This window comes from Malurus melanocephalus, unplaced genomic scaffold, assembly GCF_030028575.1.
Source record: "Malurus melanocephalus ecotype Western Australia unplaced genomic scaffold, MMel_1.1 scaffold_2, whole genome shotgun sequence".
Classification (NCBI taxonomy): domain Eukaryota; kingdom Metazoa; phylum Chordata; class Aves; order Passeriformes; family Maluridae; genus Malurus; species Malurus melanocephalus.
In genome coordinates, this window is record NW_026623234.1 from 2765851 (window position 1) to 2789316 (window position 23466).

The following is a 23466-nucleotide window of genomic DNA, read 5'->3' on the forward strand; positions in this document are numbered from 1 at the left end:
ATGAAACATCTTTACACTCAGGCTTTTATAGCCTTTCAGGGTATATGCTGAAAATTTGTCTGCAAAAGCTGGTGCACTTGGGGGTGAAATGGTTCTGGTTTGAGAGAAGCAACAAGAAAACCCATTGTCACCAATCACTATAGTATCTTTCCTTTAAAAGACAAAGATTCCAGAAATTAGTTCCCAGAAATTAGCTCCCAGAAATTAGTAAGTGAACTACTAGAATGTTCTAGAAAGAACTGATAATTCTCATAGCTTCTACTGCTTACATAAAAGCAAGGAATTGAGGGACTGAAAATGYTTTTATTCAAACCAGAAGGGTCGACAGCATTTCAATATTAAAYGAAAGTGATCAGGTGTCAAAGACATTTGACTACATGAATGTACATGAAGCAGACAGAAACCCCAGAATTGCTGTACAGAAGGCCAGGGTACAAGGAGGACTCACCTGCTTCCATTGAGATTCTGGTTAAATCTTGGGGTRTAGCTCTCTTCCTGCTCATCATCTTCATCCTCTGTCGGAAAACCATACTGTGGTTCAAAGTATGGATTGTCATACTCTCGCTTCCTCACCACCCCTTCTGAGGAGCTCACACTGCCAGCTGCGATGTCACTCTCGCGACGATCCAAGCTTATCTTGGGAAAGCTTGGTTGCAGTGGCAAGGAAGASAGATGGTTTGAAAATCCAGCAGCCAACTTCTCTTCTATTTCTGCTGAGTCTGCTGCCTCCTGTGGACCAGTCAAATCATTGATCTGTTCGCTAATTTGCGTTACATACAACTGAAGGGTAGGACAAGAACAATTATTTCAAACTGGGAAGTCTGCATAGTCCTTGCCGCTTGCTACGGGGCCCCCACCACATCCCCACCATCTGTGTCTCTAAACTAGGATTTTATATACACTGCAGTATTTATGCTTTGTTCTAGGGACTTAGTGCCCTGTAAAACAGCCCTTACTAGTAAGTGTTAGCTCATGGCTTTCCATCACCATGTTCCATTCTTCTTAAATGACCACAGATTCATGAGTTTCCCCACCCCACTCCCAGCTCCCCTAAAGACACCAGATCTWTCCAGACTCTGTAAAAGCAACTCCTGCATTCCCACCCTGGACCATCTCTCTTTGCTAATGATACATTTTTCAATGCACTGGAATGTTTTGTACAGGAATGGTCTATCCCAGCATAAGAGGGTACCAGCAAACTCCACCTTGCTCAGAAAGTCCAGGGTGAGCATGCAATTTAATCTGTGCACGGTGTCACAGTCCTATTAGCTTTTGCCCTTCTCAGAAAGAACCACGTGCATTCTCCCATTCTTTATATCCTAATACGCTGATCTTGAGGCTGAACTCATCTCAGTACACACATGATTCACTCCATGGATGACAGTGCTGGGGCTGCTACTGGCTGTAGTACTGGAACTTGAACGAGGCTGGTTATTCTCTTGGGAGTTCTCACTGTCCATGGGCTGTTCATCAGGATCCCCTGAATATTCTTGAAAATCATCAAATTCCACTTCACTAGCATCACCAAGGGCTGCATGAGTCAGGGGGTCAACATCTGCAAACACATCATTTTTCATTAAACATTGCTTTCCTCAGCCTTCGGCCCATCTAACTAAATATGCCTAGAAGATGAGGATTGCTCAASAGCATAAACTTGCATAAACATTTAGGTTGTAAAGGGCTTTTGGATGTCACCCATGCCAATTCTCTAAGCAGGARTAACCTCAAAATTAAAGCAGGTTGCTTGGGGTTTTGTCACACTGAGTTTTGAAAGTTTTCAAGGCTTGACATTCTGCAGTGATCTTGGGAACCTGTTCAACTACATTAACCATGAAGTTCTTTGCCTTATGTCCATGCAGAGTTTCTTTTGTTGCAGCTTATGATTATTACCTCTTATCCTTGGGACATGGGAAATGTTTCAGGACTTCTAGATTTAGTTTACTAAACAAAGTGAGTGTTTATGCAGCTTCCACGTAAGCCACAGAGAATGCATTTTTCTGTCCCCACCAGAACAGGGTGATGCTTTCAAGCTAGCACTGAGAACCAGTGTGCAGGGGCAGGAGAAATCTCACATTCTGCTGTCCATATTGCATAGTATTTACTGGCAGCAGTAGGTTGTTTCCAGATCTAGTGAACCAGTTTTGTTCAGCAGCACCTATTTCTGTTCTTCCTCTTCACAGTATCCTTTGGGGGAAGTTGTTTATAAGGAGGAGAAATGTCCTTTTTCAGCCTACCCTGAATATTAAAGGAGTATAGAACACACTTTTACCTCAAGGCAAGACCACAATGGAACGACACTTTGTTCTGATTCAAGGACTTACAGAAATTTTTCCCAAAGTGCTTCAGCTGAATTGGGAAAGGGAACCTATGGGGATCTTGTGAAAGCAAAGGCAAAAGTTACTCACTTGGGGTATCACCATTAATGTCACATTTCATCATCTCACTGACAAAGTCACCAAGGGAGGAGTAGGAAGAACTTGAATCATCGTAGTCGACACTGTCACTGCCACTGCCACAACAGGTGAGAGAAAAGATGAGTGGCAGCATCAAAGCAACAGCAGKCCCTGAGGCTTTAAAGATGTCAATCAGCACTGTTTTCATGGACCTCCTAAAAATCTCATATTATAGTATCTATAAACAGATTTTACAAGCCAGCTTCATGAAAGGTCAGAGCAAAAAATATAGCTTTCAGGTACATGAAGAGTTAAGGGAAGACACTTAAAGTCTCTTGGCAAAGTTAATGAGCCAAACATAAGTGAGTAGAGAATAGTATATTAATCCACAAAACATGTATGTGTTTATGTAGCACAACTTCACAGGAACTGGGAATCATAAGTAAAAGCATTTCCTTTTTACTAGTGATAAATCCCATYCTGTCAGGAGCAGTGGTGCTGGATAGAATGTAAAATATGTGCAAGTCCAAGTCTGAAAGATCTCACAGACGAGCAAGGAATCAAAGGCAATAAAACTAGACAAAAAACCCAAGAAACATGGCCAAAAACCACTATATGAAGTTTCCTTTCATTTAACTGAACACACAAGGTGATCACAGTGGGCAGTACTAAAAAGTTTTGCGTAACTATGGGTAGGGAAAAGAGATTTGAAAGAGTGGTAGGATGGGTGGGAGTATTTCTAATACTGCAACAGAAATAACCAAAGAAGGAACAACATTAGGGTGTGAGGAAATGACAAATGTCAATTGGCAGACAGGTAGCAACAGAGAACAGKAATATATGTATGGAGAATCACATTAAATGAATACACCAGTAAAGGATTAAGAGGTTTGCTGTGATAACAGAGCAGTGAGAAAATTTACTTCAGTGTCAACATTCTGCTCAGACAAAAAATTAAATAGCAACCTGRCAGGCTACAGGAAAAGGCTGCAAATGAGTAGGAGAGATCCAGCAATCTGAAATAACTGTCATGTGACTATGGCCATGTTCCCCACTAACCTGTCATCAGTGGGATCAGAGTCTGTTTCTTTCTCTGCTGGGACATTCAGGGCTTCAGCCAGCTGTGAATTGCTGTCATAGACTCGATAGTGGATGGGCTGCAGCTGGTGAGCATACCACTTGGGTTTGTCACCAATTAGGGCTGGGTCAAACATGTCTGCACAAAGAAACAAGGAGAGTTTAATCAATCTCATTTGCTGGCGTCAAAGGCTTCATTGGCACTGACACTACCCTCTACTGAGTCTTGCACAAAGGGGCAGTCTTAACTTTAAGAAGCCTACAAGACTTCTCCTCCGTAATCAAACAAGAAAAGAGCTAAAATTAATTGGAGGAGCAACTGGCCAACAGCAGGACTAACTTGGGAGAAACACGAGGCCATACATCAAAGGAGAAAAATGTTCCTTGAACTGGATTTTCCTTCACAGCAGGAATAATATGGTATAAAATTAAGTCCTTCCTTAGAATGTCTACTTTTCAAGTTCCAGTACTACATCCAACTGCGGGAAAGGCAAGACCAAAACTTACTGTTATGAATTCTTTGGAAAGCATAGTTAGTAGGGTTGAGTGACCATTCACCAAAGTATTCTACTGCCTGTGTTCTGGAAAGCTTATCTGCAAAAGGTGTTTGCTTCGGCCTAGAGGCAAGAAAAGAATTTGCCTGGAAGGCCACCACTGGTCGTGGGAAGAGACGAAGAGTGCGAGTATGCATTTGGAAGCCTTGCAAAACATTTGGTGAGTTGAAGAATCTCACCATAGCAACCCTAAAAAGAAAATGAAGAACAATATATGAGATAAAAATACAAAACATAATAAAAAAGAAGACCTTAAGAAGCSATAGGTATGCCACAGACAATGTTTCAAATCTTTGAAAAACAGTAACCTAATTCTTCTTAGGAAACAACTTGAAAAAAATAAAAGAAAAATCCAAACAAACCAAGATCCAAGAAATCACTTTGTTCCAATTCACCATCTTAACAAAAACATCCACTCAGTGAAGGATCTTATTCTTATATCTACATGTTGAGGTAACAACTAAGACCCCAGYTTTCTTTTTTTCTAGCTCAAGGCTTGTTATTTAAGCTGACAATACAGCATCAGACAAATACAGGGAAAGTGGATGATCTATAGGAAAATGCAAGAAGCAAAACACCCCCTCAAGTTATACAATTATGTTCATGCAGGTAATAGATCTGAGATAAACACTATAATTACTGCTCTTTTTCCCCACATGACATGAAGTAGAATCTACAATAGTATGTGACAGATGCTGTTTCTCCCCCAGAAGTGTTTGTGCTGCCCTCAAGTGCAAACTTTTATGAAGACTCAATGCTACCTTCCCGATCAGCCTCACCTGGTAGCCACATCGACAGAGTCCACATCATTTCCATAGATCAAAGGATTGAATTCTGTGGAGGGAGTAGACTGCAAATCATTCTGTGGTCTTCCCAGCAGCAGTGGCACCTCTTGCCCCTCTTGAAACTTCTCTAGGTTAAGAATGGGCTGAGTATTCAGACTCATGCTGGCCAGGGCCTAATGAAGGACATTATGCACACATTCAGCAAGAACAGTTATTTAAGGAACAAAAGATCAGAGCTACCCTGCCCTCTAGGCACTTGCAACAATTATGCATGCTCCATTAACTTGTCTTAAACCACCTCCACGCTGAGTCAACAAATATCTCCAGGCCCTCCTTTATGTTGATTGTCAAAATGATCTCCTCAAYGCTGAAACAGTCCTGGAGCCAGTCAAGGAGTAGCAGAGAATTCCACTTTGCTAGATCATTCATGACATGAAAACACATAGTCCTAATTGGACAACTAGTAGTACAGCACTGCATAACTTGTTGTATAGTTATTTCCATGMGTAATTTGAATACATCTTGGGAACTTGCCTTTAAAGGTGGCTATTCAACCAGTAACTAGACATCCCAGGATAATGTGGAGTCACCTTTACACAAACATCTGACTGTATCCCTGCAAACCTMCACTTCCCATCTGAATGAAGTCTTCATCTGTCCTCACAAAGTCTTCAACGATATGTACTGGAGCAGTACAAGTGGTAAATCAGTCCAGGACACCCAGACCTATCCCAAATCTTCCTCATTTATCCCATTTACCCACTGAGGCTTCACCTTTTAATTTAAGAAATAAATAAATATATAAAACCAAAACAGAGAAACAAACAAAAAAAAAAKCTCCAAAGGAAAAGGGTAAAATGGAAAATTGAGGGAAAAAGAATAAAATAAAGAACCTTGTTGTCGGGAGTGAGCAGCTGTTTCTGAGTGATTGCAGTCATGCTAACCAGACACTGGAGGCAAGATGGAAGATCATATGATAACACCACAGCAGCCCATCAGAGCCAAGACGAACACATTACCACAGAGAAACAGATGGAAGGAAAAAAAAAATATCTATTACTACCAAATATCACAAATGAGAGGAAAACAAAAGGGACCACAAAATAGACACATCTTAGGAAGGAAGTATAACTGCCCCACCCCCAAACATTCATATGTGGCCACTTTGGAAACTGCAAGCCTGTTGTCCTTAATGATGCAGCTAAGAACTTTCTTCTGCAGTTTAAAAGCAGGTATCCTGAAATTCATTTGTTGACTCTAAGACCCAAAGGCACACAAAAGTGTTAACCTTAGTAATGTGGGCCACAATTTAGTCTTTTCTACTTCATACCCAGCAACGGCTCCTTCTTCTTTGCAAATGGCCAACCCTTCATGACAATGCCCATAGGAATACACAGGGATGGTAACCCGAATTTGAGTGAACACTGAGAATTTCAAATACATTTTCAAAAAAACTGCAATTTGTCCTTCTGATACTTGAGTTTGACTTTGCACAAAGAGACAAAGTTTTGCTAAATAGCGCCTGATATTGCAAGGGGGTGAGGCAGCAGTGAGGGGAAGGTTGATCTAACAAAATTTCAGGCAACACATCACTTCCATCTGTGCTGACAGCAGGTACTGGGGTATCACAGAGGTTACACACTTTGCTCTCCTGGTCTATGAGGAAAGAGAAAGAGCAAACCTCATCACATTAGTAACAGACTTTACCTTTAGATACTGCATGCAGCGTGCATAAGGAAAACAGAAATAAAGAGATAAAACCTGCTTGACACGATCAGCCAGGATGACCCAAGCTGATTAATGGCTTAGCAGGACCTGAGAGGAGAGACTGACACCTCACACACAGATCTGTGAATGGAGGGGAAACAAGATGATCATAGCTCGATGGATCAAGTTAGAGTTTAAAGCCCACATGGGAAATGTAAAGGAGGAATCTGGAACTTTCTGTATTAACCGGAAACAAGTTAGCCCCAAACAGTAAAAATCAGAAACCATCTGTTGTGTACAGGGGCATTTCAGCTTTACATTTACTGACTWGCATTCTTATCCACTGGGTAACAGTACATATGCTAAGTTCTACTGAATCTGAGTCCTTTCCCCGAAGTATATTACCTGTTTCAGATGCTTTTTCAGCTCTGAAGCTTCTGGTTCTGGYAATGCTGGCAAAGATTCTGCATTTGTGGGAACAATCACCTGGAATTAAGCACAGCAACAGACTAAAAATTCCCCATTTCCAAAACAGTGTCTCCTGAATCTCCAGCACTCCAGACACCAAAAAGACACAAAGTAAAATAATAATTAAAAACCCCCACTGTTTCACACACAGGCACCTGTTTTCACTTCTTTATTCACTTCTTTATGGTTGTTATTGTTTACAATATAATAAAGAATGGAGTTACTTTATCATTTACCACAAAAACAAGAAGTTTGAATCAACCCACACTTTCCATCAAGTAGATGATCTCATACACATTTTTCTTGAATTAGCCTTGCTCATAGCCCTGTAGAAAGTGAGTTCCATAGCTCCATCTCAATCATAACAACCAAGGCTGCAGAAGGGCCCTTAACAGGCTGGGTTTCTTAGGTAGGGCTATAAGACACGCTCTCACAAACAGTCAAAAAGAAATTTCTATCATTTGCTTGAGGATTTAACTTCTAATGATATAGCCAGACCAATTAACTGAAAAGGATGCTTTATGCAAAAGACATGGGGACCTTGAGAAAAAACAAGGAATGGAATYCTAAAGTTTAAGCTGGAAGTAGCAAAGGCATACTGGGGCCAGGCATTATTAAATTATCAGTGGGTACACTGATGACAGCACACAGTTCCCTGGAAACAAAGCCTCAAGTTCTTATGGGTGCCACTTACCCTATTGGTATCCAGGTCAATAAGCCATACATCATCAGGCATTTTAAAATCCAGTTTGTAAAGGAAAAAACTTGCTGGAACACCAATGATATAAGGTGTAGGGGCTAGAAGCAACTGAGAGAAAGATGGACTTTATTAAGGACAAAATCTGCATTTGATATCACCATGTTCTTCCCAAATATTTATTTATTGACTACAGTATGTTTATAGCAGAGTAGACAACACAAAAGGCATTGATAAATAAGTAATTAATATCATACAACTTTGGACCCTCCTCAATAAACTTTAATACTCAGTTTGGAGGAGAATGTTGGGGGGTAAACACTTATCATAATATTGTAGATCTATGGTTGTTCAGTCCATYGTGAACTATTGCTTTGAATCATTCTACTCACTGAATGCAACATTCTGTGCTCTGAAGATATCCTAAATAACTGGTGTTACCTATGATTTAAATAGTCACACTCCAGCAATGTTCTTTGCAAGGCAGATTTTGCTACAATGTCTGAGAAGACAGCGATGAATGAAATAACTACAACTGTAAGAGTTTTAGGCATCACAGAAACATCTTTTGTGAAAGACCAATAAAAGAAATATATGTACCTGTTCTGCAGAGGCCATGCAGGTGGGAAGCAGAGGGATCACTGGGAACATGTACTCTAACGGGTAGATCATGGCCACAAAGGCCATCACAGACATTGAAAGTGCATTATAATCTCGGGACTGCAATACAACCTGCAACCAAAGAAACTGCCATTAGCACTACAGCAACCATTGACCTCTAATACTCATCTCAGGTGTATACAAAGATCACAGATTTTATGATCTCTGCAGACTCCAATTCAAYGGCTGTTAACAGGGTAACCCTCCACTAATCTGTCTGAAAACAAGCTTCAGGGGTTTTTTTGAGTGAGAACAGAACTTTTCAAAACAGAAACCTCAGAAGGAGCTATTTCCTCCCCTCATCCTCCACAGACTGATTCCAGGCAGTGCAGGAAGACAGCTGTTCTACACATCCAGCCTACCCTGGTTTTCAAGAGGGCAGAACTTCCTACACACTTTTCAAAGATCAACTCTTCCCTTCTTACCTTGTGCTCCAGAAGAATGCAGGTCAGCACCTGTAGGCAGGCATCCACTCCCAATAACTCCAAAGGCAGATGTAATGGAAAATCCACCAAAGTGAAGCGGGATGGATCAGGAAGAGCAAAGGTCAAAGCTGGCTGCAACTCATGTGGCAAGACTTCCACATCCACTCGCTTCTGCCCAGCAACGGGCATCGGTGAGCGGAGCAGCCGGTATATCCAAGCTTCAATCTCCCGCAAGTCATGAAGCAACGCGCTAGACTTTTCCTCCACCAGGAGGGAGCCCGTGAAAATCCGCCACATTGTATCCCTGGACAGGGAGAATGGCCAAGGTTAACACTACAAGAACCACATTATGCAAAGCTCTTCCAAAGAAAGGGGAGATCCACCAAGGATTAAAAGAGGCAACTAACAAACTAACAAACATTTGATCATACAAAGGAATGGAAGATACGGATTTAAACCTACTGACACAACCCACAAAGTTAGGAAGAATAAATCTTTCTGTGGCAGAGATCAACACAAGTATGTCACTTGAGATTTTAAGGATCCAGTCAGGTCCAGATCTCTGAAGAACCCTCATCATCCTCATGCTTGAAATTCAGAAGGCACATAGGGTACACTCCTATCTCATCCAGAATTGTAGCAGATTGACTGTCCAAGATACTCCAGATGTTTTGGCATGGTAAAACACCCTTTGTCATTCTGCCCTAAATCTCACTRTATCATTCTTAAGAGCTGAATAAACTATGGCAAAAAACATGGATCTATTTCAGCYAAATCTCTGAAAGCTATGTAGAAAACATTAAGGTACCTCAGCAAAATAAGCAGCAAGTTTTCCACACCCTAAATTAGCAATCTGCAAACCTGTAGCTCGCAGACAGGCTGGCCAAAAGGCATGTACAGCATTGCTCAGGGCCTTCAGAACTTCAAAACGCAAAGCTGGGTCTGACAAGGGAAGCTCAGAGTCTTGTCCACTTCAGCCCTTTATCCTGTGAAGGCTGCAAACCTTCTGTATTCATTTTCCAAATAACTTCAGCCTGGTAAATATCTAGAGTTACTGTAATAGATCCCTTAGAAAACTATGGGTTCAAATTAGAGGTTCTATCTTACAGTTCATAACTTTTAAAAAAATAAAGACAAGGAAAAAATACTATGACACTGGAAGCTTCACAAAGACAGAATAATTAGAGAAATTTGGATAGCACAAAATAATAGCAATTTGAAATTATGCTGAGTACATGATACGCCTCTCAGGAACAGTGATGCTTCTCATSCTCCACTCTTTCTTCAGCTACTTGTCATGCACAAGACATTAGGCTGTTAAGAGGTGTGCTCCACCTTTTGCCAACTGTAAGGTTCAGTTTCACTTTTCCAGGTCACCGCTAGGAAACCACATGGTAATTCAAACCTGCTGCTTTACTTTTCCCAGACTTATGCCCACTATTCCTTCTGTTGCCATCCTCATCCATYACTCAATTATTCTGTTTAAGAATTATGTCCAATAAGAGCAATTTTTTCAAATACCACACACCATCAAAACATTGGAATACTCTACCACCCCTTCCAAAAAATCATGAGCTCACTGAATTTAGGAAAATCATAACATTCAGTGGGGTATCTTTCCTCAATAATTATCAGATTAAACCAAGTGATAAACAGCTTCCTTAATACATACTTCCATTGGGGGGAGAAGTTTTGTTTCGACAAAATAATTTATTCTCCATCAGTGGATTCAGGTGATAAATCTGCTAATGCAGGAATCAGACACACAGAACAGTCTCCTAGAACTATTCCAGGGCACAAACTGAAGAAGTAGGCCACTGTTCTATGAATAGGACACATTTCCCATTTCATGCAAAATGTAAAGAGCTTATAAAAATAAAAMTTATAATAATATTGCCATTTTTTGCTTTTGACATGTTTAATTTGGAGTGTACCAAGCTATTTAACTCACATTATGTACTATCTCACAGTCCTGTTCCTCAAACTGTTGAGATAATCTCCTGCTTCTTCAGAAGTTAATTTTATACTTTTGCTATTCAGTTGGCATAGTGGAAAGGAAAATACCATCCCAGAATGTAGGTGTCAGGCACAGTAGCACAGATACACATCCTTGACTGAAATACATAAAAACGTTGTTTCTTCCACACCCTACAGTGCAACAGTTTTTGTTACATACCCAACACTATAATAGCAGATACATAAAATACACACCAAGTTCCTGTCAATTTGCTGTTAACAACAACCATTCACGTATGTTTCCTAGACAACTACTTCATTTTCTACCTCTCCTCCCTCTCTCCTTCAAATGTTGTACTTTGACCTATTTCAGCTGATCCTGCCTCTCTAGTTTTTTCTCTCCCACACTGAAGTTCAGATTGTTTCATAAGCTTGTTAAGCACATTTTCATCATTTCCCTTCAGCCCAAGTGGAAATTCTCTCTTTTATTTCTTGGCTGCTTCCAGTTTCCCAGAGAATCAGTCCTGACATACACTGCCACAGAGCTTAAATGCCAAAGCAGCAGTAACAGCATCAGCACTCAGCTTCAGTTGTCAGAAGGGTAGAACCTCCTTAGGTGTATCAAAAATTAAAATAATACAAGATTACAGAATCAGAGAGGTAAGTTTTAAAGGAAAATTTCCTTTTCCTACTGCAAGCCTGGGTTAAAGCAATGAAAAAGGGCAACCCTTTGTGTTTGGCTGCTTCTGCCACCACATCTGCAGCCACAATTTGCCATGCAGACAATTGCATCACTGAACACAAATAGTAGGAGGAAGAAGTTCTTCCCTCTCAACATACCTCTGCACCCCACGAGGAATCCCCAACTTCTTGCCCAACAGTCTCTCACTACAGCAGTCCACAAGTCTCTTGAGGGTGTAGAGACAYTCACGAAAGGTGGAAAAGAAGGGATAATGACTAAGGATGCACAGAGAAGTCAGGGTGCTGTTCCGAGAGCGATGGCTGCCTTTGGCCAGGCGCTTATTGCGCGGGGATCGATTCACGTCGGGCGTAGACTCTGCACTGGGAGCCTGCAGTGAAGAGCCGCTCTCGGAACTCTCRGTGCCCGCTTCCTCTTGGGGTGCTGGTGCATCCCCAGATTTAGGGATCTTCTGTCCCTCCCGAGCTCGATGTGCCCCTGTGCCTTCTCCCTTCTCTTTGGGCACTCGCTTCTGGAAGGAGCGGTAGAAGTTGACACAGATTCCATAGCGAGTGACCCCTGTATCCTTGTCTGTGAGGGTGAACACGAAGGAAGTGTCATCCCGGAAGCTCATGCGCTTTTGYCGCACGCTCAGGCACCCTTCTGGCTGGCAGAAGAACACAACATCGGGTGGGAGAGGAAAGTCTGCATGGTCTTCCAGAGGGTAACGTCGCAGCAGCTCAGGAGTCTGAGCAACACTATCGCTGCTTGGGTGCCTACAAAAGAAGGAAACAAAAAACCCCATACATAATTAATTAATACCAATGAAAAATTTTAAGAACTTCCCTATTAATGTGTCAGGAGCTTGTGGACTCAGCTTCATCTTTGTTTCCTCTCTTCCCTTCTATCCAGGGAAAGTGAAGCTACTCACTGACTAGCCACAAAGCTCAGTCAATAGCACAAGAAAGGTTAAGTAAAGAAGTCTAAGTCTACACCATCATTAGCAAGGAGCCTGTTMAAATTCGACCAAGAAAAGGACTTCCAGGAGTATGGTGTTCCCCGGAGAACACTGTATTGTCATGTTTCTCTGACTTTGACTATCAAAATTCATTTAACTGCACAGATCCCTGGGTAACACTTTGGTCTTCCAAAGTGTTCCAAACCTTGTCCCTCTCCAAATACAGTCAAGAAAAAGCCCCTGGATTTCAGCCATTTATGAATAAGACGAAGAATTAAATGAGAAAATCCAGTACCAATTCCTAACTGGAAAAACAAGAATTTACAAGGAAAGAACTCAGATGAATAGTGGAGTGACATGGACCTCATCCTAAAAATTTTTCATTGAAAAGTTCCAGCAACCACAGTTACATATGTGTTTGATTTTCAGGATGGATTTAAAATGTATCATACTACAAAAGCTGTGTGGTACCAAGCAGACCTATTTACCACTGTGACTCACTAATCTTTGTACCACAAATCACAAAACACAAAAACAGAAAAGCAATACTGTTGTTTCCTAATTTTCCACTAGAAAAACAGATTCTTTCAAGATATTAAGCTTTTGCCTATTCCAAAATACAAATGACACTTGCTTTTTCATATAAGAGATGTGAAAAAACCCGAACAAGTAGTAACAGAATGTTTGCAACTTACAAAAGAAAATCACTGGTGTAGATGATAGCTCTGGTGACTAATTCTTCCAGACTAATATTTTATTTAAAACAAGTAAAAATGCCTACATAATAGAACTGGTAACAAGATTCATACTGTCTGTACAGTTAGATACTGAAATACTGCATGAAAGAAAAAGAAACACTAAAATGCTTTTTATATGTTAATGGATATCATGTGCTGAAGAAGAAATGTCAAGTAACACTGGTACTATTTAGAGAGTCTATTCGGCAGCAAATGGTCAAAAAAATCACATCAACAAAGCACCAGTGCATTTATCACCATTTCATGCCTTTGCAGTAATATTAGCTACAAGGACTGAGTTTTCTCCAACACTGAGAAAATTTGAACCTAATAAAAGGGAATAGTTTCAAAAAGCATTGCTATTTGTGCACAGTGGATAACAAGATGTAACAGTAAAGGCCACATGGAGCTCCTAAGGACTTTGTAGTAGAAGCTACTTCAGTCAGCTCCATCTCTCATTGCAAGCATTTGCTGAAGTGCCAAATGAGACAGCAAACAGTAGCAGTCTAACTAGCATGGGCTGGCAAAAAGCAAGAGAACTGTAGGAGTCCAGGAGCGATACTAGTGAATTTCTAAGTGAGAACATCAGACATGATAAGCTTCACTGGAGGAGGCAGTTAACATTTCTTCCTCTTTTCTCTAGTTCGTGACACACATATGGAAAATTTGCTACACACATGAAGAAGTATTAAACTATTGAAGTGTTCTGTCCATAAAATACAATAAGAAAATAACTATTAGTTAGGATTATGTAATTTCCTCCACTTAGTCTATTTAAACATTGCATTCAAAGTATTCTAAATAGAAAGCAAAAGGTACTGCAGCAGGCTGATGTATATGAACCACTGATATCTAAAAATGAAAGCAAAATAGGCTTTTGAATACACTCAGTACAGATTGGCAGAAAGCTGCTGCATAAACTTTGAATAAGAAAAAAATGACATTTACTGAGCTCCTATATATTTGACAAACAGAACACACATCAACCCTACATTTCATATGCRCTTCAAGTAAACATGCATAACATTTTATCTATTAATAAGACTTTAAAACCAGAAAGCATTCACATCATTCCTATGAGGATAAGTAAGTATTAGAGGGAGAAACAGCCAAGTAAAGCAAGTTCCAGATTTTTTTTAACTGAGTTTACAGACTACACTTAAAAAGCTAGAAATAAAAGCAGTAGAAAACTAGTATTTTACTTGCGTTTAGTTTTCAGTGTTTTCAATTTATTAATCCTTCTGTCCTGATGCCAGTAGAAGCAATGAAGTTCAGACACACAGACTACCACAGAGTGACAGAAAAATTAGCTTTTCTTAGTCACCCTCTGCAGACCCTTGACAAGAAGTCTAAAGGCCACAAGTTAAAAAGTTTGGCTGCACTAGTACCTTGCAAGAAGTGCCCTGGCTCAGGTAGGTGCTCCCCTTAGGGCAGCATTCTGCAGACATTTCAGACAGCACTTTCTGAGCATCAGGCAAGGCTTCTTTAATGGATGCAAGGCTATTTATCCCCACTCCACTGCCCAAGCAAAAGCTCTGCTGAGACTGTTTCACATTACCTGGCTCCAATGATCACAAGATAGTCAAGTAGCCGAGAGCAGATTTTCTTTTTCTGCACCATTGTCCTTGATGCCCCTCCCTATGTCATCTCAGGGAATTTCTGTTCATTGATCCAGTGGTCAGTTATCCTGCCAGCCGTGATCGCTGCCGTGGGGAAGACAATCTGCTTGSAGCTGTCTGGCAAGTCCAATCTATAATAAAGAAAAGCAGGAGTGTCAAAAGCACAACCAGGAATATCAAATAAATATAAGCAACTTCATGACCTTAATTACATCCCCCAAAAGCCTCACTGTTATGTGCAGTCATGGCTACCCACAGATCTTTATGAGTATAAAAACACAGCCATATGCCCATAAGGGCAGAGAGATGAAAAAAATGAAAAAGTACAAGAATTCATGGCTGGACTCATAGAGATATTTTCCAACATAAATGATTTCATGATCCTATGCTAAGGGAGAACACAGACTAACAATGAGGAAAAGAGCAACTCATTAAATGGTTTGTGTGCTGCTTAGGCAAATCCTTAAGATCCCTACAGTGCGTGGGAAAGGAACTTCAACTGGCAAGTCTGAAAAAAAAACACAACCTGAATTTTAGCTGATAAAATGCATAAAGAGTATAACTAAAGAAGGGGTAACATCCCAAGAAGTCCAATTTGATAAAATGCATCCCACCATCCCAAACAACAAGTGGCTGTCAGCAAGAATGATCTTCCCAGAGACTGATCTCTAACACTTTTTCTGTGAAGATACAGAACTGAAATTCTACAGAATTGCAGTTTGCAATAGCAGAAGTGCAGCTTGTAAATCATACTGTTTTTTCCACTTACCTCATTCAATTCCATTTATCTTGTTTAACTTCACCACTTACTTCTTATACCCATGCCTACCTACAGCAAATTTCTCTGAACATTTTATAACAGAAATATTCTCTTGGTAAAACTGAGATTTTACTGCATTATTACTACTTGTCAATAATTATGCTTAGTAGATATCACAAATTCAGTAAGTACTGCAAAATAATTATTTCCAACCCCACCATTCATATTTCATAGAATTAATAAAAGAGAAAAGAGAAAAATAAAGCGTTAAAAAGGAATGCAGTTTCACTCTACAGTGTTCCCTATTTACATTTGAAACCAACCTGAAAACAGAAACTTTCTGAAATGGCAAGTTCTCAGAAACTCTAAAAATCAGAGATGCTCAGAGTATTCTAGAAGCTTACTGAGCATTCYAATGAAAATTTTAATAGGGTTTATTTTATATTAAAAAAATTTAATTGATTGCTTTTTGGGGCATATTCAGAATAAGGTTTCCATCTCAGTTCATGGCTACTTCCTAAGACCATYACAGAATTATTATTCCTGTACTAAAATCTATCTGTTCTGCAGCATAAATGTTTAGATCTTATTTGTATAAAATAACATATTTGCTAACAATCTGTAAATCCCAGTAAAATCAGGCAATTTTATTGCTGTTTCTCTTATTCCTTCACAAGCACTGTAATTGTCAGCATCTCACATTTGAAGTCCAGCAATATATTTGTTTTTTTCCCAGTCCTTCACTTTGCAAGGATGGAGCAGGGTAATTTTATTCATTAGCCCTCCAAACAGCACTAAAAACACAAACACACAAAGAAGCATACTAGCCAGTATTATTAAGGAATAAGAAATGGAAAGAAACTTTAACCCTGACATATAAAAAATCCCACATTTTGTGAAACTTTGTGGCATGTTTTTAGTAGATCCTCAACTACAATTGCCATAGATTCCTAAGTGACAGCACTATGAATTATCTTCTCTGAGCAGCAATACTGTTGTAAATTATCTTCTCTGAACAACAGAGAAAATACAGACACAGGAAGCAAAGTTTCTGTTTCTTCATTTTAATGACATTATTGAAAACATTGTAGAATCCGTCCTGGAAAAGCTCTTGATCCTTGATATTCTGAAAATATCTTGGCATGGAAAAATTCAAGAGGAACAAGATGAAGTTGAGATATCAAGTGATGCTTTTTGTCTCCAGTTTGAAGAACTACTTTATCTGTTTCCTTTTCAAACAGCTTTCACCAGAACTCTTTAAGGAACAAACTGTTCAGTTACAGAGGTGGGCATAGTAATAAGTTATCACAATGTAACCTAAAAGCATGACTTCAAGGAAATTCTGCTACTTAGTGGTAACCAAACATGTTTTCCTCAGAAACACAGGCTATCCTACCCCTCAGTGAAGGTGGAGAAAGTAAACTGCATTTGTCTTGTGACTGCAATTCATTACACATATTTCCCACAGCTTTGCAGAGGAGTTAGCAAGGCATGCATTATGAAGATCTCAATTGGAAACCATGAAATTTTAAGAATATCTGAGTAGACAAGTACAAGGAACATATGCAGGGCTTACAATGTCCCTGGAATAGCTGAAGCCACATCCCAGTGACACCAGACATTAAAATCTCCGTCAGTTTCCACCATTTCTGCTTTCTACTGCACCACAGGCAGACCAGACTGATGCAGATGCTGTGCCAGGGCTTCCAGAGCCACCTTTACTGATTAACTGCATTTAACAACACAACAGTTAAAGTGAGACATAAGAGGACAAAGGCATTTTTTGGGGAAGATGAATTTTTGTTGGATTGGAGAAAGAGGTAGAAGAATTAGAACCAAGTTTAGGGGTTTTGTCTTCTTTTATTCAGTCGTTCRCTTCTTCAGAGATCTAGCAATGGTTGATGACAGCACCTAAAGAGTATTGCATCAGTATTTGTTGGAACTCATCTTCCTACTCCTGCTTGGAATCAGACACCACTATTGATGATCTGTATACAGCAACATAAACAGGAATCACAGTCCTGCCTCCTACTCCCTAGCTGCCTAAAGCTTCCTTTCAGGCCAGTGTCATTCCCTTCCCTGTGCTGGCAGAAGTGTTTGTGCAGATACATGGCAAAAGAGACTGTGGAATCGATATGGACAAATCTAACACCCTCCCTTCTCCTGCCTTGCCACTTTTGTTTCTACTAAGTAATTTTTTTTTTCAGTTGTGTCACCAAGTGGTCCCACACATGCTTGTGCAGGCACAAAGAAAAGGTAGGAGCAAGCAGTTAAGGGAATCTGGAAGACCTGACTGAACATAATGTCATCACAGAACTACAGACAGCACCGCCACAGGCAATACAGAGGTAGTTTCTTTCTCAGAGATTTGCTATCATACTTCCAATACCTCCTAGATTTTTGAGAATAAGTACARTTAGGACAGAAATAGATCAAACATCTGAGAGATACTTCAGTTTTTCCTCTTTCATGTTGGAATTTGGACCTGAACCAAGAGATTAACTTAACTCTGAGATGGTRCAGGTCTTGATGTGTCAAAACTTCTCTCTCTCTCTCAAACTGCTTTAACTTTAGGTTGCTTTCTCTGGAAAGGTGTTCTGCAGGATCTTTCTCTTTGCAAGCATATTGGAACCAGCCCTTTAAAGGCTGACTGCTCAAGCAGCACTTGAGACTTTCTACAACTTCAGTTCYAGGAAAGGAGAAAAATGAAGGCCACCACAGAAACATACTGCACAAACAGACAACATCTCAGACAACACCAAAATTGAAATAAGCCCTTGTATGGATGGTGAACAGGTTGGTGAGAACTAACACTACCCACACACTGTACCAGCTGTCAGCAATACTCGCTAGTAAAAGTTGGCCCCATAGCCTAGACACAAGACAAAAGGCCAGAACCAGCACGAAATCATGGTCTACCAGAAACTCAAGATATGAAAAAAGTGTTTAAAACAACAAACACTTCTATTACTGCCATTACTCTGCATTTCAAAATTCCCCAAACACCCACATTTTAGGTTGTAACACAACTTCTAAGATGACAATCTGCATGGTATTCTGCAATGCAAAGCCCTCCCAGAAAAAAAGTCTTTATGAACACACACACATATTCATAAAAAGCACCACACCACACAACAGATATGGCAGCATGAAAGAATTATAGCAGACTTTTTATCAGTTTAGAGTCATCTGAATCAGATCCATATCCGGCAATAGTCTCATGAGACATCAATCATGCTGCAACCCTGTTTCATCTATCCCTTGGAGTCTTCAATCTTTTTTCAGTGTCTTCTCATTCAAGACACAAATCTCCAGGAACAAAGCAATTTAATAAAAAAAATAATTTGAATACAACCAATTGTTAATGCAACTTGTGTCACTGTGTGGGGTCTGGCTGAGATGGAGTTTATTTTCCCCACAGCAGCTCTCCCAATGATGTGCTGTGCACTGGTAACTGGAAAGATGTTGATAATACACCAGTATTTTGACTATTGCTGAGCAGTGCTAGCACAGCATTAAGGCTGTATCTCCAAAATCCACCCCCAGCAGGGGACATACCAGGACAGCTGACCCAAACTGACCAGAGGGATATCCTATATGACAGCAGCTCAGCAAAAAAAAGCTAAGAGAGAGGAGGCGAAAGAGTGAGAATCCATCATTTGAAACATTTGTCTTCCAGAGCAGCCACTAAGCCTACTGAAGCACTGCTTCCCAGGAGATCGCCAGACAGCACTTGCTTCTGGGAAGCAGATAATAACATTTATTGGGCTTCTTTGCTTCCATGAATGCAACCTTTGCTTTATTAAACTGCCTTTACCTTGACCCACAAGGTTTTTTCYATCTTATTTTCTTCCTTCTTTCCTGCTGAGGAGGTGAGTGATAGAGTGGCTTGGTGGACAACTGGCATCCAGCCAAGGCCAACCCACCACACTCACCTGCCGCTGTTTTCTTCACAGAGGCTTCCAGCTTTGATAAGCCAGGCTTACACCAAACTGCACAATGCTTTATTTACATCATTCCTTGCAAAAATCATATGAAGATTATATAAAGGTTAATTTCCAGTATGAAGATGCAAAGTCCTGCTCTCCTTACMACTCTTCCATACTTAAGTATGGTACCAGAAAGGCTTCTCCCTCCATTATCTCCAGCTTTTACTGTTAAAAGGATCATACTGCACAGTTCACCATTGCATCGATACCTTCAGCACATAAATCAGCATCCTACAATTCAATCTGCACACTGAATAAAGAGCATAGAGTGGGACATTAATTTGTAAGAGAAAAAAGAGGACATTGTGAAGGAGAACAGATTACAGAACAGAAGCCACATGAATTATAGTTCATGAAATTTCAGCTTGTGAAGGACCAGATTTCCAGTCACGCCCAAAAGGAACTAAATTTTTAGTTTCCTTGGAACATCCTGAATTTCTATTTACTCTCAGCCAAGACAATCTGTACTGAGTTCAGATCCAACAGCCACTATGCCTGACCATAGYGCATTGTTTCCTGTGAACTTGAGACTCACCAATCAGACTGAACTGAAAGCTGAAACAAACACTAGTAGGGCCAGGAGTTTCAATGCCCACTTTTGGGTTGATTTATGTTTCTTTTTCTCACCTCACACACCTCAACCTATCTGCTAAGCTATGGGAAACAGCTGTCAGTACTTCAGGAGAACCAACCTCACCTCTGTGGGCAGGAACTCACAGCTGAACTGGAAACAACATGGTTTGAAGCACAATATGAACTGTTCATGGTAGCTTTGACCTGTCATTAGGCATTTTAATAATATTTATGGAATCTTTACCACTGAAATTTTGGTTACTTCTTCCTCCCAGTGCATTTCAAATGATCCAGACATTATCTCTGGAATAGCACATGCTATTTTCGCTTSTACTAAGCTTTTAAATAAGCAGACAAGCAGTCTTCTTTTCACATGAGCCATTATTCATCTTCTCTGCTTAAAAACTATTTAAAACACAGCTAATAATTTTATACTTTAAAATATGGAACATTCTAGGAAGCTCATTATTGCTAATATCCAGATACTACAGTGTTTCTGCTAACACACAAAACACAGATGACAGCAGAGATGAGAACACCTCCCCTTCCCAAAACTTGACAGAACATGGAGCAATTTCTAAAATCAGGTCTGGATGGACCTGCTATACTGGTGCAGCTGCTTTGTGTGCTGCCAACCACCTTGGCAGGGCAGCAGTACATGCCAACACTATGACTCCTAAGAAGATACTAGCACTCTGGAGGAAAAAAAAAAAGACATTTTCAAAGAATTGCAAGCATGCCTAAACAGACAATGACATATTTATCTAGTATGGCTAGCCTATAATATAGGTGTGGTTCTGCAAAATGCTTAGGGACAGTTATAAGCATTAGAAATCACTCAGTGGAGAACAGAACTGCAGGCAAATTCTAAAAGCATCCTTCCTGGAGCACATGCATCACTTCAATCAGTAAAAGTTGCTTACAGGCAAAACAGCAGATGCACCCCAACTATTTCCGCTTTCTATCTATTGAAAAATCTTGAGGGAAAGGACACAACAAGCCAGATTAAATAAAATTAAAGAATGAATGGTGAAAACAGGTTTTGGCAATACAAGAAGACTTCTTTTGAAGTCCTTCTGAATAATCGTAATGATTTAAAGATTTCTTCCTTTCCTACTAAATAACATTATCTCTTTGCCTTCTAAAAACAGTACTGATACAGCCAAAACCTTTAGTGTCCACATTAGTTTTCCAGAGCAAAATGGAAGTAGCATGGGCAGTGGTGCTGACGAATAGACTGAAAATGACCAGAACTAATCCACAAACAGAAGCATCATGCCACACAGACATGAACCTTTTTGCAGCATCACGGAGTGAAGCTGGACTGATTCAGGTTCCCGGTTGCCATAGTGACAGATTTGCCCRTCCTTGCCATATGTCAGCCCTTCAGTGTTGCTTCCTCTCCTCCCTGCTTCAGCCACATGCTTGGCTAAAGCAGCCAGCTGTACATGCAAGATCACGCAGTCACCACACATGCACATGCTGTGAAAACAGACCCACAGGTAATCTGATTCAGATCAATCACCATAGCAACCCAATCTTTTAGTCCCTAGATTTTAGCCTGTCGGGTATATTTATAGAGCAGCTGYAGCACTCCACCCCCTCTGCTCCACCACCAAAGCTCCCAGCATTGCCCACACTTGAAACAAGCTTCACCCAGACACAAGGACTGCCTGGAGTCAGCGCTGAAACAGAGCCCTCCTGGCACCTGCAGGCCCCAAGCCAAATGACAGTGCAGTATCTGCAACATGCTAAACGCCTCCCAGTTGGCGAGGTTTCCCCCATACCCACAAATACTACAAGTATCAAAAGTCATTSTTGCCCACAGAAAGCTGAGTACCAGCCACAGCTGCCAAAATCCACTTATCCAGGTACCCACAGGATGCTTCCACAAACACAGAGTACATTGCACAAAAATTATGTGCAGAGTGTGCCAACACAAATGCACAATCCTAACAGGAACTTGCAATCAGTAGCAAAGGCAAAGGAGTRGTTGCAGCAGCAGCTGCCCCATAGAGGCACAGCTGTACCCACCAGTGAGTATTTGAAAGCCAAGCAGAAAATCAAGACTCAGGCTTGAATGAGCAAGAAAGATAAGCATGTGAGGAAGAACGATATGCAAATACCGTTATCCATTTTATYCCACTACACTCTTGGGGAAAACCATCAACAATAAACTAATGCAGGAAAAGCACACACTTTTATAGTGTTCCACTTCCTAATAGGAAGGAGATGGCAGATTTCAGCCTCTGCCGCAGGACATTTCACACACTCCAATTTAGGTTAAAGACCTTATTCTCCTCCCCTTCTTTATTGCGTGGAACATCTCTTTCATGATCTTCCCTGGGCAGGATCATTGTGCAGGGCATGCAGAGCACCACTCAGTATAGAATCATAGAAAAATTCTGGCATAAAAACCCTCTGCAAATCTGGCCAGTTCTCCTGCTCTACACTGTTTGAATTTAAATTCATCTCTTATTCAAAAATAATCTMCAGAGATTTGCATGAGAGAACAGTAACACAGGGCCAACTCTTTTCAAGTCTGTCCTTTTTTGCCCCTGCTTGTGAAACATCACCATCAAAAAATACAAGAGCCTTGTCATTTTCTCTACCTCATCAGCTTTTCAGATCTCCAAATCTGCACTCATACATTTTACAAGTGGGGGTGCAGGGAAGGAAGGGCAAACCAAAACCCAAACAACGCCCCCAAACCGAATTAGCCTCATACCTCCTGCAACCACTACAGCATTACAATATTTTGCAAACCAGAACTGCTTTTGGCTTGAGGTTTGAGCTGAAAAACATTGTACTGCTTCTGAGTGCAGCCTAGACCCCTGCACCCACAAGATGTTTCCATTCCCAGCTCTCTGCCCATTTGAGCAGTAGGGCATAGTTGCCATAATGCAGGCACCAGTAGGTTTTTTCCAAATGCCAAACAGTGCAAATGTAGAGCCATAAAAAAAATTACCACGGAAACAACAAAGCATGTGACATTTGAGAGAACTGCTGGATGCAGCTGCAACTGCTAAATTATTCAGGGCTCTCCCTTGCCACAGCACCTCCCCCAGCCACGGTAAGCAGCTCTAGGCCAGGAGACATCMCTCATGGCATCACCACCACCACCAAATACAGGCACATTCAACTCTCTTTCCTGGAAATGGGTCCCACAGACAAATGGGATCTCAATAATAAATTACAGCCATTTGTAAGACAGAAGAGGGGGAACACTTACAACCAGTGATGAAACACCAAAACATTGCTCAGGATAATGTGAACCAGAAAATAAAGTACTTGAAATAACCCAGTCATTWGGCTGTTAGCACCTCAGAACTCAGAGCCTCACATCTGTTTTGCCTCCTATTGGAAACACTCAGCTTGTCTCCCCACATGTGCCACTTGCTTGTTATTCCTTCTCTCTACACATCTTCC

The 23466-nt window shown here is 40.7% G+C and overlaps 1 protein-coding gene across 7 annotated transcripts in view; it reads right to left on the reverse strand.

Annotated features, from left to right (window-relative positions):
- The window catches only part of MADD (MAP kinase activating death domain), a 69349-nt gene that overhangs the window by 41131 nt on the left and 4752 nt on the right, over positions 1–23466 (reverse strand). For 3 of the 7 annotated variants that reach the window (XM_057364715.1, XM_057364696.1, XM_057364706.1), the window contains exons 2-14: positions 14655–14846; positions 11563–12177; positions 8767–9070; positions 8282–8413; positions 7679–7792; positions 6922–7002; positions 5703–5759; positions 4804–4982; positions 3978–4213; positions 3453–3609; positions 2406–2512; positions 1362–1555; positions 449–780 (exon numbers count right to left, since the gene is read on the reverse strand). In XM_057364715.1, the coding sequence (XP_057220698.1) occupies positions 449–780; positions 1362–1555; positions 2406–2512; positions 3453–3609; positions 3978–4213; positions 4804–4982; positions 5703–5759; positions 6922–7002; positions 7679–7792; positions 8282–8413; positions 8767–9070; positions 11563–12177; positions 14655–14716 (2570 nt within the window). In that variant the 5' untranslated portion in view covers positions 14717–14846. The remainder of the gene's footprint in view (positions 1–448; positions 781–1361; positions 1556–2405; positions 2513–3452; positions 3610–3977; positions 4214–4803; positions 4983–5702; positions 5760–6921; positions 7003–7678; positions 7793–8281; positions 8414–8766; positions 9071–11562; positions 12178–14654; positions 14847–23466) is intronic. The other 4 variants (XM_057364741.1, XM_057364732.1, XM_057364723.1 and 1 more) reach the window with 2 other exon arrangements.